The sequence below is a fragment of the Vigna umbellata genome, chromosome 8 (genome assembly GCF_029865625.1).
Source record: "Vigna umbellata cultivar VRB3 chromosome 8, Vumbellata_1.0, whole genome shotgun sequence".
Taxonomy (NCBI): domain Eukaryota; kingdom Viridiplantae; phylum Streptophyta; class Magnoliopsida; order Fabales; family Fabaceae; genus Vigna; species Vigna umbellata.
Window position 1 is genome coordinate 34,982,612 of NC_142172.1, and position 15,856 is coordinate 34,998,467.

The 15,856-nt window shown below is 34.9% G+C and overlaps 2 protein-coding genes across 2 annotated transcripts; one reads left to right on the forward strand and one right to left on the reverse strand.

Annotated features, from left to right (window-relative positions):
- Nucleotides 1-5,056: 5,056 nt before the first annotated feature.
- LOC124829893 (putative serine/threonine-protein kinase PBL25) lies at nt 5,057-7,751 on the reverse strand. The gene is made up of 5 exons (XM_047303478.2): nt 7,370-7,751; nt 7,021-7,196; nt 6,734-6,917; nt 6,220-6,608; nt 5,057-6,115 (listed from the first exon to the last, which is right to left on the reverse strand). Exons 1-5 carry the CDS (start codon nt 7,509-7,511, stop codon nt 5,366-5,368), a joined length of 1,641 nt encoding a protein of 546 aa, XP_047159434.2. The 5' UTR covers nt 7,512-7,751; the 3' UTR covers nt 5,057-5,365.
- Nucleotides 7,752-12,488: 4,737 nt separating this feature from the next.
- On the forward strand, nt 12,489-14,359 carry LOC124829888 (F-box protein PP2-B10-like). Its single transcript, XM_047303472.2, has 3 exons — nt 12,489-12,892; nt 13,001-13,119; nt 13,749-14,359. Exons 1-3 carry the CDS (start codon nt 12,635-12,637, stop codon nt 14,170-14,172), a joined length of 801 nt encoding a protein of 266 aa, XP_047159428.1. The 5' UTR covers nt 12,489-12,634; the 3' UTR covers nt 14,173-14,359.
- The last annotated feature ends 1,497 nt before the right edge of the window (nt 14,360-15,856 follow it).

Consider the following 15,856-nt stretch of genomic DNA (forward strand, 5'->3'; position numbering starts at 1 on the left):
AAAACCGAAGCCTATTAAAACGTGGTGACATTTTTGTAGTTTAGGCGAACTTATACGCCTCGGTTCAAGGGGACCCGAAACATATAAGGAATATTAACTCGGTTGATAGTAAAATCGATGCCTAAAAGTCTACCTTTCCGCCTAACAAGTCTGAAATTTGAAGTCTGCACAAAGCCTATAGCTTCGGTTCATTCAGAACCGGTGCAAAACCACGGTTATGCCTCGGTTTAGGCGGGGACCGATGCATATAGCCATTTCGTATTTTTCTACATGTTTCATTTCCCCCATTCCAGAAGTACGATTTCGCTCTTCCCTCATCCCCTCCTTCCTCTCCTGCAACCCTTCCCTTCTCCACTCCCCTCTCCCTCAACTCCACCATTCCCTCACCACCCTTTTCTCCCTCCGCATCCCTCAAAACGAGCTCGGCTCTTAGGGTTTTGGCGCTCAGAGGTGGAGGTTGTTGTAGGACCTAGCGGCGTACCTCAGGACGGTGCCCACGACCATGAAGAAGAGAGAACTCGCGACGGTGCAGCGAGAGCCTGCGACGGTGCGGCGAGAGAGTCCGCGACAGTGCGGCGAGAGCCTGTGACGGTGCGGCGAGAGAGCCCGCGACGGTGCGACGAGAGAGCAGCGACGGTACTGCGATGGCGGCTGCGACGAGGATGCGACGACGACATGGTGGTGGTTAGGCGTTGGATCTGCTTTTTTGGTTCTGTTTCTCTGCAGGTGGATGGCGAAACGGATCTGCGTTTTTGGTTTTTGGTTTGGATAGTGTTTCTCTGATTTTCTGTTTTTGGTTTGGATAGTGTTTCTCTAAGGCTTCTGATTGCTTGCTCCGTCAGGGAATAGAGCCTCCTCCTCCTCTCTTCCACCTTCATTCTCATCTCCTCCGTCTGCTCTCTTCGCTTCCTATTGCCCCCTTCTTAGATTGGAGAAATCATCTGAGTTTGTCAAAAGTAATTTTGCCCCCACTTGTGTAAAATCGATTAAAAAAAGGCTTAAATACCTACTTAGTCCCTGTGTTAATAGCTGAATTTCCGTTTAATACCCGGTTTTAAAAATGAAGACATTAGGTCCTTATATTATGAAAAGTGTATGACTTTAGTCCTGTCCGTTAAGTTGGTAGTAACGGTGTTAACTCCGCGCTGACGTGGCTACGCTTCTTTTCTCTCTCCTCTGCTCTTCCTGACACCTTCTGATTTGCTCCTAAATTCCTTCCAGCTTTTATATTTGTTTTGTCTGTAATTGGCAGCCCCGTTTTTAGGCAACTTCTTCCACAATTTGCTGAGTCTTGGACGTGAGAAAATAAGGTGAGGGCCCCTCCATTTTGCAAACTCTCTTGTCATGTTCTGCACCTTGCAACCGTGGACGACCTTCCATACTCTTCTTCCTTCACACGTTGCACACCATTCCAGCCGTGGGTTCCCTTCTCCATTCCAAGAATCTACTCTTCTCCTTCTCTTTGTTGTGCATACCATTCCAGCCCCTTGCTCACGTGAATTTCCTTCCAGCCGTGGCTTCTTTCTCCGTTTCAATCAGCGTAGCCTTCTCATGCTCCCAAGCTGCTGGACATGGAGATAGCTGGACTACTCTTCTTTGCATAGACCAAGACCGTGGAGCACCTTGGTGCTGGACTCTGCTGCCATGTACTACTGCAGCTGTCCGAGAGCTTCTCTTCTTCTAAGAAAAATCAATGGACAATGTGCTCTCTTCCGTGTGCTGCTCTTGATAGCTGGCTGCTCCAAAGCTTTGCTTCTCATGGACCCTTTTGGATGAAGATTTGAAGGAGTGCAGATCTTGTGTTGATGTCCGCATGCAGCCCTCCATTGTGTTTCTCTTCAAAATGAAGATCACTTGCAGCCATGGGCCGTGGCATGCTTCTCTGCTGCTGGACCTTCTTTCACCGTGTGCAAGCTGTTGTCTTTAGCTTCCAGCTAACGTGTGCTGCCTTTGACGTGATGTACCTTCTTTGCTTCCACATTTGAGCTCACTCGTGAGCACCTCTTGGAGGTGAGAAAAGAAATAAGGTTGGGGCCCTCCAAGCTACTCTTCCGTGACCACATATGTTTTGAAGCCAAAAACAACAAATTTAGTGTGACCGTGAATGCATAAGAATTGTGGCAGCATCTTTCTTTAAAAACTGTGAGCTTCTTTTTTCCATTGAATGTCCAAAACCAAAAGCTTCGTGGAAGAGCATGGAGAGTGAAAAATCTGCACTACAAGCCAAAGTGAATATACATCTTTTCCATGTGGGCCGTGTGGTTGTATTCATTAATTAAAAATCAAAAGCATAGAATGTTGGAGCTCCTTCATTTGCACGTAGGCTTTCAAAGTGGTGGCCCCCTCCTCCATGTGCTTCATGGCCGTTTGCTTATATAGAAAAGGAATGACAATTTGCTCCTTCCTTAATGACAATTTGCATAGACCAAGACCGTGGAGCACCTTGCTGCTGGACTCTGCTGCCATGTATTGTTGTAGCTGTCCGAAGGCTTCTCTTCTTCTAACAAAAATCAACGGACAATGTGCAAAAAGCATGAAGTGTAGAGAAAGGTTTGGTGAGAGAGAAATCATGAAAATCATTAATATACAAAAAGCAGAAGGTGTCAGGAAGAGCAGAGGAGAGAGAAAAGAAGCGTAGCCACGTCAGCGCGGAGTTAACACCGTTACTACCAACTTAACGGACAGGACTAAAGTCATACACTTTTCATAATATAGGGACCTAATGTCTTCATTTTTAAAACCGGGTATTAAATGAAAATTCAGCTATTAACACGGGGACTAAGTAGGTATTTAAGCCTTAAAAAAACTGAACGACGGTTGGTTGGAAAAGGACACTGGAGTTGCTCTTTCTCTGGCAACGATTCGCAAGAAGGAGTGACCTTGTTTGTGACTCCAGAAACATCAATGCAATTCCATTGATGCTTCTTTGGTTTTTCATTGAATTGGATGGTGACATTGGAGATGCAAATATTTGTGAAAGGGTTGTTAGAAATTCCTTAGAGTCTTGCAGACATCTTAACTTGTATCCACTACTGTTTTTATTCTGATAGGTAATTCAGTGTTGATGGCAGTCAGATCTTCAACTCTAACATCAGAGATTCCTCCAAACATTTCACTGCCTAAAGCAATCATCGCACTATCAAGGGATACACAAGTAAGCCTTTTAATCACTATGTGTTGAGATGGCATTGCAAATTTTATCCCATACTCATCCCATCCACTTTTTATTAAAACGCAGTCATCACCAGAAACAATGTTATGGAACTTCTTCATAACATCAAAGAAGAGCAACTCCAGTGTCCTTTTCCACTTGATTGCAGAACTGAACGAGAATGAGAAACCATAAAAGAACGAGAAACCAACAACTGATCTCGGTTGAGATTAAAAAATTAAAAAACTCTACTGCCTCGGTTGTCTGTGAACCGAGGCAGAATTCAAACCCTTTTGACTCGGTTCAGAACTGAGGCAAAATGCCTACCCTTTTTACCTCGTTTGTATATGTCTCGGTTGCGGAACCACTGTCTATAAGCGAAAATAACCGAGGTCATTTCCCTTGACTGCACTAGTGTTCATAGTCTTTAACCAACACACACACAATTTTAATCTTAAAGATCACTACCCAAAAAATTAGGGTTTTTTATTTTGGGGGAATGTTGCTTCTGGTGGGAGAACTCCCTCTCCTTCACGGCGGTTTCACTTAGTTTAGGGAGGAATTCCTGATCTGGTTTTTGTTTTTGCTTCTCTAGTTTCCTTACAGGTTTGTGTTGGCTCTGTGCGTGAAGGGAAAGCTTTTGCGCTACGAATGAGATGGAGGTTGCGCGAGAAGATGGATTCGCAATTAGGGTACTTGAATTGGGATTCTTGGTTTCTCTGTTTAGGTTTCTGCGTTGAACTCGCTGCTGTTAATGGAAGCCTGAGGTTGCGCGTGAGAAACGTCGTTGTTCGCGATCCGAGTTCTTCTTCTGTAGGTTTCTAGAGTCAAAGCTTGCTGGAGATGGTGGCTATGACGCATTCGCGACGGCTTTGCAGAGCTGATAATTCGTTGAGGCTTTCCGGCATTGACGGTGTGGGTAGTGGCGGCACAGTTGCGGCGCGGTGTCAGAAGCGGTAAACGCTGCTCCGTTGAAGAGTAAAAGAGAAAAAAAAAACGTGACACACGGTGACATCACACGTGGGCTCGCCGTTTGTCATATCAAACAAAAGTTAACGCCGTTGAATTTTATGGACTAATTATAAGAGTTTCAAAACTAAGAGGAGTAAAATAAATAAAACTTTCGAATAAGAACTAAATCCAAAATCGCTTGATAGTTAAAGAACTAAAAACATATTTAACTCTACTATTTATAACTGTGATAAAAAGGAAAAAAAGCCGCGTGTACCGACTTATTCACGGCAATAGATTATAATAGGAATATAAGTATCTAAAAAAAGATTAAAAAAATAATACAATACACAAAATATGATGTTCGGGGAATGTTGTTTTTATTTATATACTGTTTACCTTATTATTTTTACTAAATGTAGAAATTAGAACTAACTGTAAAAAATTCTGTCATTATATAATTCCAGCTCCTAATAATTTCTTGTAATGTGTAAGACCTATATTGGTTTTAAATTGGATAAGAAATGGTAGAAGATTATGTTTGTAAAGAGTTTGTTAGTGTATAATATTGGTTTCATTTCTAACTCTCTGTCACCAAATTCAGTCCTACAATCTACGGAAGCAAACAAATTCGTATATGAGAAGCCATTGGTGTGGATGCAGTAGAGCACCAACACAGCCAAATTCCTTCCTAGAATCCTCAAAACTGAACGGCTAGTGTCTGTTTTTGGTAGGAAACGTGGTTCCTTTATTAGTATTTTGGAAACAACTAGGGACCAAACCCAAAGAAAGAAAAATCCATTTCTACATAATTTTTACCGTGTTCTGTAACACAATGAACATATTTCCTTTGGTAGTAACACAGAACGTTGGTTTACATAGGATTAATTGTAACGCACCCATTATAACAACATTGATATATAAGTTCAGTTTATTTATTTAGATATAAAACAGGGTGGAATCTCACTTGGAATAGCAGCAAGCAACAGCTGCACAAGTGAAATTCATAATATCTCTACTATCTAGTTGTTGAAACAATAGATATAGGCCTACTGAACAAAGACAAATATTAAGGATGGTTGATTTTGAAGAATCAGTTTTAAAAGTTATAGAAGAGCACTTGTTATCTTGTATATATAGCTCAAACGAACGGTTGCGTTAGCAACCAGACTGCGGCACAAAAATAGAAATCAACGTAATAAAGAACAAGCATGGCTGTCCATGATGATGATCACAAAGGAACCAAGGTTGATAATATTTTTTTTATCGAGAGTAAACGCTTGATCCACTGCTGCTAGTTTGGTCAAAAGGGTGACCACTTCCCACATCAGATTCCATGGTGCTTGCACGGTCTAGTAAGTTATGGTCCGCATCCTCTGTCCTTCTGCTGCTGTAGTTGGAGTCAGATTGATCACTCGCTTGTGATAGCCTCATGCTGCTACGACCTGACACAGACCTTTCATCATCTGATGCCAAACTGCTGCTACGGCAGCTTGAGGAAACGCTTCCATCCTCCGATTCTTTGCTACTCTTTCTGCTAGAAGATTTTTTACTGCTCTTTTGGCTTAAACCTCTCAGGGAAGATTTTCTGCTGCTCTTGGAGGACTTTTTGCTGCTCTTCTGCCCTAAATCTTCCTCAGAAGATTTTTGGCTTACCTTCTGGCTTAACAGTTTCAGTGAAGATTTTTTGCTGCCTTTGCGACTATTTTTAGAGGAAACCGGCGGAAGTCGGCCATCAGTATCTACTGATGATCTACGGCTCCCCTTTCTGGATACTGATCCACTCTCGCTTTCACCAGCACTACTCTTTCGGGGTGCTGCAACAGGAGCAGCAGAAAGAAAACTGAGAGCAGTTACAACGTCACTGATCAAAGGTCGAGCTTCTGCTTCCTCCTGTAAGCACATGGATGCTATTGCAACAACTTGATTCAGATCTTTATCTGGGAAATTCTTTTTAAGAACCGGATCCGCCATGTCTGGATATCTCTTCGGGTCCCTGAACAAGGGGGTTGCCTGCACAATCACATATAACAGACATCCTTGTCCTTAAATTACACGATACCTCATTATTCTGATATAAACAGCATCCAAAAGAGAGTGTTAAAAAAACAATTTACCCATGCAACTAGATTTTGCTCTTCATTTGGTCTGGTGGTGTCAATGGCTCTTCGTCCAGTAATGAGCTCCAGCAAGATAACTCCGAAACTGTAGACGTCTGATTTCTTGGTGACTTGACCTGTTCTTACATACTCCGGAGCGCAGTAACCATTGTTCCCCATAAGTCTTGGAGGTCCGTTGTTCATCTTGTCTCCAGAAAGCTTGGTCATTCCAACATCACGTAGTTTAACATTGAAATCATTGTCCACCAAGATGCTCGACGCTTTCAAATCCTTGAATATAACTGGAGGGTCCGAACTCTCATGTAAGTACTCTAGCCCTTTTGAAGCACCCGCTAGTATTTTCATTCTGTCAAACCAGTTTAATGGTGCTTCATCCTCTTTATTCTCTGCCACACAACCCAAAGTGCTCTCTATGTTTTAGATTGAAGCTTCTAACTCAGAAAACCAACATCGAACATGCATAAAAAATCTGATGAAAAGATATCGAGTAAAGCATGAAAAGGGTAATTACCAAAAATACGGCTTTCAAGAGTGCGCCCAGAAAACAACTCGTAAACCAAAAGACGTTGATCACCATCGGCACAATAACCAATGAGATTTACCAGATTCTCATGCTGCAACAGACTTAGATCAGAAACAGCATCCAGAATTTCCTTACCGATCCCATTTCGATCGAGTTGCTTCACGGCCACGACCTGGAGAGATGGATCCAAAGAAAACAAAAAGGAAATCAGAAATTATTGAGAACTTATTTTCGCACTTCAAAGAAAAAGAAAGAATTCAAAGACTTTATATGACCTGGCCGGTGGCAGGAATTACTCCTTTGTATACTCTCCCGAAACATCCTTCATCCAACAGGCAATCCTGTCGGAAATTCTTTGTCGCTGTTGCTAGCTCACGGAAAGTGAAAGCCTTTACCTTAATATTTTCAGGATCAACTGAGATTTGATCATCGGATTTTTGTTTCTTCATTTCTGCATGCCAATGGAACCACGTACCACAATGTTTTAAGTCGCGAATAAAACCTCTATCATATTCAATTTTTCATTCATGCCAAGCCTCTATTATATTCTGTCAACCTTAGCCATTCTTATGATTTATAAATCAACCCTCATCTTTCGTTAATTATCAAATTGATCCATCTTACCTGCTGCTGCTGCTGCTGCTGCTGCTGGTGCCGGTGCCGGTGCCGGTGCCGGTGCTGGTGCAGGTTCGGGTGGTGATGGTGGAGCATCGTGTTCTCTCTTGCTTAGGCTTTTCTTAGTTGCACAACAAGGGAAGCAATTCATGCTTATAACCTTTTACAATGTGTATACGAAATAAACAACCTGGAAGAAACTATGGTGGAAATTTGACAAAAGCCTTCTCAACAAATATACTTTGACCCAGAAACAATGACAAAAATATCTCTCTCAATTACATATAAAAATAGGTATGAACTATAGGTTGAATTAATGAATAAAAAGTAGCAAAACTAAAGGACTAGGGCCCCCCAAAGAACATTGAAGGACCCTTGTCCTATGAAAGGAGCAGAGACTACAAGAAGGGTGAGAGATGACCAGAGGAGGAAGAAAGGCTGGCGAAATCATGCATAAACTACAAGGTTAATCTCCTGCAATGAGAAAAAAGTGGGAGAGGTGTCGTTTTAGATGGATTCCAAAACATGTGGAAGTCAAGTTTCAGTTTTTAGGATAAAATCAGTTAATAAGAACCGTTTCCTTTGTTTTCATTTGGTTATTTATGGTCATTTTTTTACTTTTCACTATTTTACCTACATACATACCTATGGCTATCGTTTTTTTGTCAATCTGGTCAATATCAACAGCTACATATCTTTTTTTTTTACGTGGTTGATTTCAACCATACAAGAGGCTAAAAATAGTTTTCTTTTTCTCTTCTCTTTCGTAAAAGAGTCTGTTTAGTAAAAGAATAACATAATTTCATAAAAATATAGTTTTGTGTTGAGATACAATGAGTCCCACGTTGAATAAAATAATAGTTAGATATGCATTTATATAAATATAAATATCTCTATTATTAAGAGATTTTTTTAGAGTGATACTAGAAATAAATTCATGATATTTTAAACCAAAACAGATAATATTTTACCGATGTGAAAATAGTTAAATTAATTTACGTTGTGGTAAGAAAATGGTTTTTATCTAATATTATATATTGCATTTTTGTATTATTTGCATAAGATAAAAAAAAGTAGATTTCTTTTCCAGATGAGTAACACATATTTCTTTTAAAATTTCCTGGATTGCACTGTACATTTACACACACATATAGTACTTAGGTTAGAATTTGATATTTGAGAAGTCAAATCTTCGTTTTTGTAAATACTGACTAAAATACCTGTTTTGAAATTCGATTTCGAGGTAACTGAATTTTGAATTTTTTTTTTCTTTTTCTTTTTATAAAAATAAAAAATTAAAAAAAGTTATATATTTTTGTAATAAGAAAATATATATACATATATATATATGAATTTTGTTAAATTGTACTATGGAAATATATATTTTTTTATTTATTTGGATAAAAATTAAGAAATGAAAAATGCATAAGAATGGAATAGGATGAAAATTGCTTTCATTTTGAATATAAAAATAATAAAGTAGTCAAATAAGATATGATAAAAATTAAGTTGTATTGATGTTATTATTAAAATAATTGTATTATATGTTCGTTCTTCCTTTGCTTTAGGTTGAATTCTCCGTACCAAGTTTTTACAAACTAACTTGTTGAAGTTGACCACCTCTAGGGTGACTTTCTTTAGGAGGAGCTTATACATGTCAAGCTCCAACAATACAAGCTCCTCAAAGTTAACTTCCTCCAAGTCGAGTTTCTATAGACCAACCTTTTCCAAATCAAATTCCTACATGCCGAACTTGATAGACAACTATCCCTTTATATTATAGAAGAAAAACTTGAGGAATAATCATTTAAATTCAAATGACCTATGACAAGGTTAAGGAGAAAACAATTGGAAAAACAAATCTTCTAAAGACTCATGATACTCTATGAAGATTGGAATTCAAGGGACATGAAGATTATGGCTTGGAGCATAATTATACAATATTTTAGGCAATTAAATTTTTTTTGTAATTTTGTTTTAATTGCAAACAATATGTTTTTATTTTTTTTGAAGTTATTTTTAGGTTCGTTGTCTTTGGAATTTCTTTTAAGGTTTTTTATGTGCCTTAAACATTTGTGTCTATATAGGGACACCAGATACATATGTAGACTTTTTGAGTCATATTATATGCATTTGCATTCTTTGAGAGATGATTCTCTTAATCCTTGAATTAGAACTCAGATTCCTATCAAAGATTAAAATCTTTGTGGTGAATCTTCACTTCACTTATCAATATGCTAGATTGTAGTGTTTCCATCTTTGTCTTATTTCGCATTCTTCTCTAAAAGATTTTTGTTGTGCCTCTTGAGGATTCAAATTCAGAAAATATTGTATTCTTTTCTAGACATGGTCTTATCATACCTTCTAGGTCGAGCTCTCCAAACTGGCTTCCTCCATGTCGAGCTCTTACAGTCTACCCAGCGCGACCATTTCGACCATTACTTCAATTTGTCCACCTGTTAGTCAGTCAGCACAACCATCTTGGACAACAAGTTCATCTCAGACACCTAGGCAAGATTACCCAAAACCATCAAGTCAGTCCATCCTGGCCACACAAGCCTGGTCGGCCAACCGATCCATCCAGGGCATGCCGTAAACTTGTCCACCATGGTCATGGCCATCTAGTCCATCCAATTTAATGTCGGGCTCTAGAATTTAATGTCAAATAAGCGAAATGAAAACTTGTTAAATTATTGAGTATTGATAAACATACCATAAAATTACTTTAACAATTACAAATACAACCTAATTTTCATCGTATCTTATTATATAGTAATTTGACTACTTGATTATTTTCATATACAAAATGAAAACAATTTTCATCATATCTCATCTACTTAAACATTTTTCATTTCTTAATTTTTATTCTCATCTCCTATTGTTTAATAAATAAAAACAAATAAATAATTGTTTCAAAAGTATAATATATTAATTAAATTCAAAATTTTCTAATTACAAAAACATATAACTTCTTTATTCTTTTTCTTCTTTTATTTTAATAAAATTAAAAAAAAACGAAGGTTAAAATTTAGCTCTCTAACAACTTAATTGTAAAATCAAAATTGTATTATGTGTATAAATATAATCCATAATATGCTATCTAAGGATCTTTAAAAGAATTTGTGCTGCTCAGTAAATATATATATATATATATATATATATATATATATATAGAAAAGTATCATTCTTAATATTTTTTGTTATTCACTCTGTAATAAAAATATTTAGTTATTTAATCTATTAATTTTTATCTGGTTCGATTCGTAGGTTATTTCCTTTAATTAAGATATAAAAGGAGTTAATTAGAAATTTCACCAGTTGGTGAATGAAAGGTTGTGCTAATTACTCAAAAATTGGCAATAATAATATGGAGGGAAATATTCGTAAGACTTATCCATCCACCACCATGTACAGACTTTCAATTTTAAAGTTAATAAATTTGTGAAATCTATTATTTATAAGTCCTTAATATTCTATGACAAAAATCAGCTGTTGTAGTGAGAAAAATATTTTTACTTGTCTAAGAGTTAATGAAATTTAATTAAAACATATTTTTAGTAGAAGAGACAAATTAATATAAAAATCTATGCCCAATTTTTAATCTATTTTTTTATAAGTATTTGAAAGAAGAGCGTCGTGTTTACGAGAGAAGGCTCCTGGTTACGGATATTAAGAAAAACAGAATTATCAATACACAAAAAATTTCAATAATCATTAAAATAAATCATATTTATTGATAGTTTATTAATAACAAAAAAATTCATGTGTAAAACATTCAACGTAAATTCTTTTAATTTGTCAATAATTATTTATAGTTCAAATTCATCAGTAATAATTCATCGTTAATTCCTAACAGAAAAAATCTATTTTGTAATTATTGAAACATTTATTATCATTAATAAAATTTATTGATAAATATAGCAATTTGGTTTTCTTACCTAATTCTTTTTTTTCTTTCTTCGTCTTCTAATGATCGTGACTATTTTTTTTTTCTTCGTTGTTTTTTTCCTTTTCTTCTACCTCTTCTTTCTTTTCTTCCTTCATCGTTATCAACATAACTTCTACCATTATTTTGTTGTTATGCCATTATGCCATTGTCGCCACTTTTCATCTTCACTTTTTTTTTCTTATCACTTATCTCCAATTAATTTATAAACATATATTTTATTAAATTTGATGATCATATTAGTGACAGATTTACCTATAAACTTACTAACTAATTCTAAAAATTAACACTATCGACAAATTTACTAATGGATCTTCAATAAATTCAATCATAGACAGATTTTAAAAAAATATTATTGTAAATTTATTAATAAATTAGAGAGGATACTATTATATTTGTCACATCAACAAATCTTTAACATGATTATATTTATTAATAATGTTTGAAGATAAAAATGATTTAAATTTAACACAAAAATAAAATACAATTTCACATTAAAATTAATAAACTAAAAATATATTTAAATAAATTAACAATCATTATTCGTTTTATTTATACATAACATGTTATATATATATATATATATATATATATATATATATATATATATATAAACAAATTAACTTTTTAAACATAAATTTAAAGTAAAAATCACAATCTTTCTTACTTATATTTACATTTATACTTGTACTAAAACTATATATAAAATACAAAAAAAAAATTAAGAAACTTAATCGTATATTTATAATTATTTATTTTTGCTCTAAAATAATATTTTTTTTTCAAGAATATACCTTTTATAAGAAAAATTCTAACTTTTTGAAAAAACAAGTTTTTTTTTATATAATACATTCAATTTTTTTGTGATCATAACTTTTTTTAATTTTCAAATTTTAAAATTACACTTTTATCTTTACAACTTTTTATTCAGGTTATAGTCGTATGTTAAGTTTAAATAAAAGAACTTAATGCTATTTCGTAAAAAATATAAAGGTTGAAAGTCATAAACTGAAAATATAAGTTAAAGAATATTCATTTAAAAATAATAATAGATGGTGTCATTTATAAAAATAGAAAAAACATAAAAATTGGTGTGAAATTTAAATGAGAGAAGATAGGAACACGTCAAAGGATGTTGTTGGAAACATGGTAAGAAAATCTAAAAGAACACGCACACGCTTGTATTTTGAGAGAGTTAATGTAAAGACTGAGTCAGTAGTTGACGAAGACTTGGGCGTCGATGAGATAGAAGGAAACGAAGGATCATAAGCAAACCCATGTTGAAGTTTGAGTTTCCATAGTTGATTTCTCGAACCAAAAGAAAGAGGATGAAGGAGCAAGAGTTGCCTGAAGGATGCATCGCAGAGATATTATCCTACGCTGCTACTCCTGCAGATGTACTTAACCTCTCCCTCGTTTCCAAGGCCTTTGCTTCTGCTTCTGAATACGACACTGTGTGGGATCGTTTTATCCCTTCCGATCTCTCCTCTTTCCTTCCCTCTTCCTCCATCCCTTCCTCTACCTCCAAGAAAGCTCTCTATTATGCTCTTTCCGACAACCCCACAATCATCGATCAGGGTAAAAAGGTACGCTACGCAACCATCCTCTCATCGTCCTGCTTAATTTTGATCTAATGTCTGGGAAACGAGACACTGTTACTGTGTTGTGTTGTGTCACTGAATTTCTTCATGCAGAGTTTTCAATTGGAGAAGAGGAGTGGAAAGAAGTGTTTCGTGCTTTCCGCCAGAGATCTCAACATTACATGGGGTGGCACTTCTCAATATTGGGAGTGGACAAACCTGCCACAGTCCAGGTTTGCTTCTGTTCACTTTTCCTTTTCTTTTACTGTTTCTGTATCTGATTGGAGCTATGCAGAGCATGTATCGATTACAGAAGCTTCAATTACTGTAGAATATTCTGCTTTTTGTTTAGTCTCCACATCACTAGGAGTCTTTGTACCTCAAAGTTGTAGCAGTATCGTGAGATTTCACTTTACATTGCATCAGAAAGAGAAAAGCGTGAAAGACTCATTACTAGATTATGTCTCTGGATGGTAATCTACTGTGTGATCGTCTGCTAGTTTTAGATCGTTGTCTAATAGTTGATAATGAGTAAGAGTACATCTGATGATGTGTATATGCGATTTGATATACGTATCTTTTGAAAAAAGAAAAAATAAAGTATGTTTAGGTATCATGCACACCATGGAAGTATTCATTGTTTCTTGCTATTATATTTGAGGGTAGCCATTTTACATATTTTATTCATGCCATCATTATTTCTTTTGCATTTTCTTTTGCTTTATGATCATGAACTCCTCATTATAAATGAAGATCTAACCGGAACAATTTCTTATTTCTGTGATGAATTTGATTCTTTCTAAGTGTTCTGCTTGTCTTTAATTTGGTGCGGTTCTTGTGTTGCTGCCTTCCAAGCATGCAGGTTCGAAGAAGTTGCGAGGCTTTATGCTGTGTGCTGGTTAGAGATCAGTGGGAAGATAAACATCCGTGTCTTGTCCCCAAACACTCTCTACGGAGCTTTTCTAGTGTTCAGGATGATCGATGCCAGCGGATTCCACCACCGTCCTGTGGAGTTATCAGTAGGTATTCTCGGAGGCAGTAGCAGTTTCAAAAATGTTTGTTTGGATCCCAGCTTAGAAGATGACGAACTGGATGACACTTTCCTGGGACTGCAACGTCCCAGTGAGAGAGAAGATGGGTGGCTGGAGATTGAGATGGGAGAGTTCTTCAATTCAGGCATGGAAGAAGATGAATTGCATATGAAAATCAAGGAAACAACCAGCAATATGTGGAAACACGGTTTCATTCTTGAAGGAATTGAAGTTAGGCCTAAACATGTTCGATAATTTTAGTTAGAGTGGACTGAGACATTCACAGTTTTTGTTGTTCCTGTATTGTTCTTTCCATTTAACTTACATAAATGAGCTTGCTGAGTTGTTTCTTTATTTTAAATGTGTGATTTGATTAGTTCGTTTATGTATCTTTGAGAGATCTTAAAATAAATAATAATGTTTTCGTCGGTTTGTCATAGAAGGAATATCAAGAAAATACAGTGTGTTGACTGTGAAATTGCTTTTATGATCTTCTGTCATTGGCAAAAATTTTGTTCATTATCATATTCAATTTTTCCTTGTAAAGATATGATGATTTAACTATTATGATGTTTGCATGGTTTATCTCTAAGAACTTCTACCACCTAATGATTTTTAAACTGTTTAAACTGCATGAGTTGTGGGTTTTACAGAATTTATGTACTGTGAAATTATTTCAAGCTACAAATTAAACATAAGTTGATTTATTACAACACTACTTTTAATTCAACAGAGGTCATTACAGCTATCAAATATTGATATTTTATTTTCAAGATTGTTATCCAATTCTTAGTTGATCCACTAATTGTTTTTCTAAATTGGCTTTCATAACTATGTTATGTGTGCTTATTTTAACGTCAGTCTGAACTTATAATATTGCAGAAGAAGTGCAAGTTGTAATAAAATAGATATCTATAACAAAAGTCAGTTCTCGTTACAAGAAATTATTAAACATGGGTGTTTGTTCCTGTGTTATAATAAAGTCAATTTTGAAGATAAAAAAATTTCAATTCAATTCTCATTACAGTAAATCGTTGAACATGCGTGTTATTGCTATTGCCATAATATAATATTCAATGGAATTACACAAAATATAATAACATGTGTAATTTATTGAAATTAAAATTTTATAGATGTTCAATGATTTATTATATGATACTTATAAAGTTGAGAATGTGTTAGAAAAATGTATTAATTGATTTTTAAAATGCGCTCAGGTATAAATAATGTGAATCATATTAAATATATATAGTTTTTAAATATTTTCAAAATTTTGGATATTTTCTTGTCATCGAAGAACAGATACAAAAGTGAAAATAACATTGAAATAGTATATTTAAAATCTCGAAATTAATATACTGTATTGTTTCAGATATATTTGTATATTTTAATATAGTTTATTAATATTTTACATGTTTTTTTTAAAATCTTTTTCATTTTTATTAGTAACTACGTTTTAGTATATCCATTTTTAATTAAATTATATTAAAAAATTTAAATTAACTAAAAATAAAACTAATTTATAATATATAAAGGAATACAAACTTCACTTAGTTTCGTGGGACTGAACAATGTTCAATTATTAACATATTCATATAACTAAGTAATTTACACAAATTATAATTTATTTACATTATTGTTTGAGTCTATTTCATTTAGAGTAATATAAAAAAAACATTTTAGTTCTTTTTATACTTTTCAAAAGATGTGATTGATAAAGCATAATTAATATAGCTTTGAAATCATGTTCAAATAAAGAATTACAATTAAGATTTTATTAACATAGCAATATTAATTCATGTATTGACTTTAATTGTTTTGTTTTATGTCATTACTGCGTGGCATGCTTGATCATCGTTTTCTGAGCAAGTTAAAATAAGCCAATTTGGATCATATTCGAATTGTTCTTGGAATTGCAAGATTTATGCTTCTTAATAGA

Coding starts and splice junctions, on each gene's coding strand:
- LOC124829888 (XM_047303472.2), top strand. CDS start 12,635: ATGAAGGAGCAAGAGTTGCCTGAAGGATGCATCGCAGAGATATTATCC. Junction 12,893..13,000: donor TCATCGATCAGGGTAAAAAG/GTACGCTACGCA, acceptor TTCTTCATGCAG/AGTTTTCAATTGGAGAAGAG. Junction 13,120..13,748: donor ACAAACCTGCCACAGTCCAG/GTTTGCTTCTGT, acceptor CCAAGCATGCAG/GTTCGAAGAAGTTGCGAGGC.
- LOC124829893 (XM_047303478.2), bottom strand. CDS start 7,511: ATGAATTGCTTCCCTTGTTGTGCAACTAAGAAAAGCCTAAGCAAGAGA. Junction 7,197..7,369: donor AGCAGCAGCAGCAGCAGCAG/GTAAGATGGATC, acceptor ATTGGCATGCAG/AAATGAAGAAACAAAAATCC. Junction 6,116..6,219: donor AGCAAAATCTAGTTGCATGG/GTAAATTGTTTT, acceptor GTGATTGTGCAG/GCAACCCCCTTGTTCAGGGA.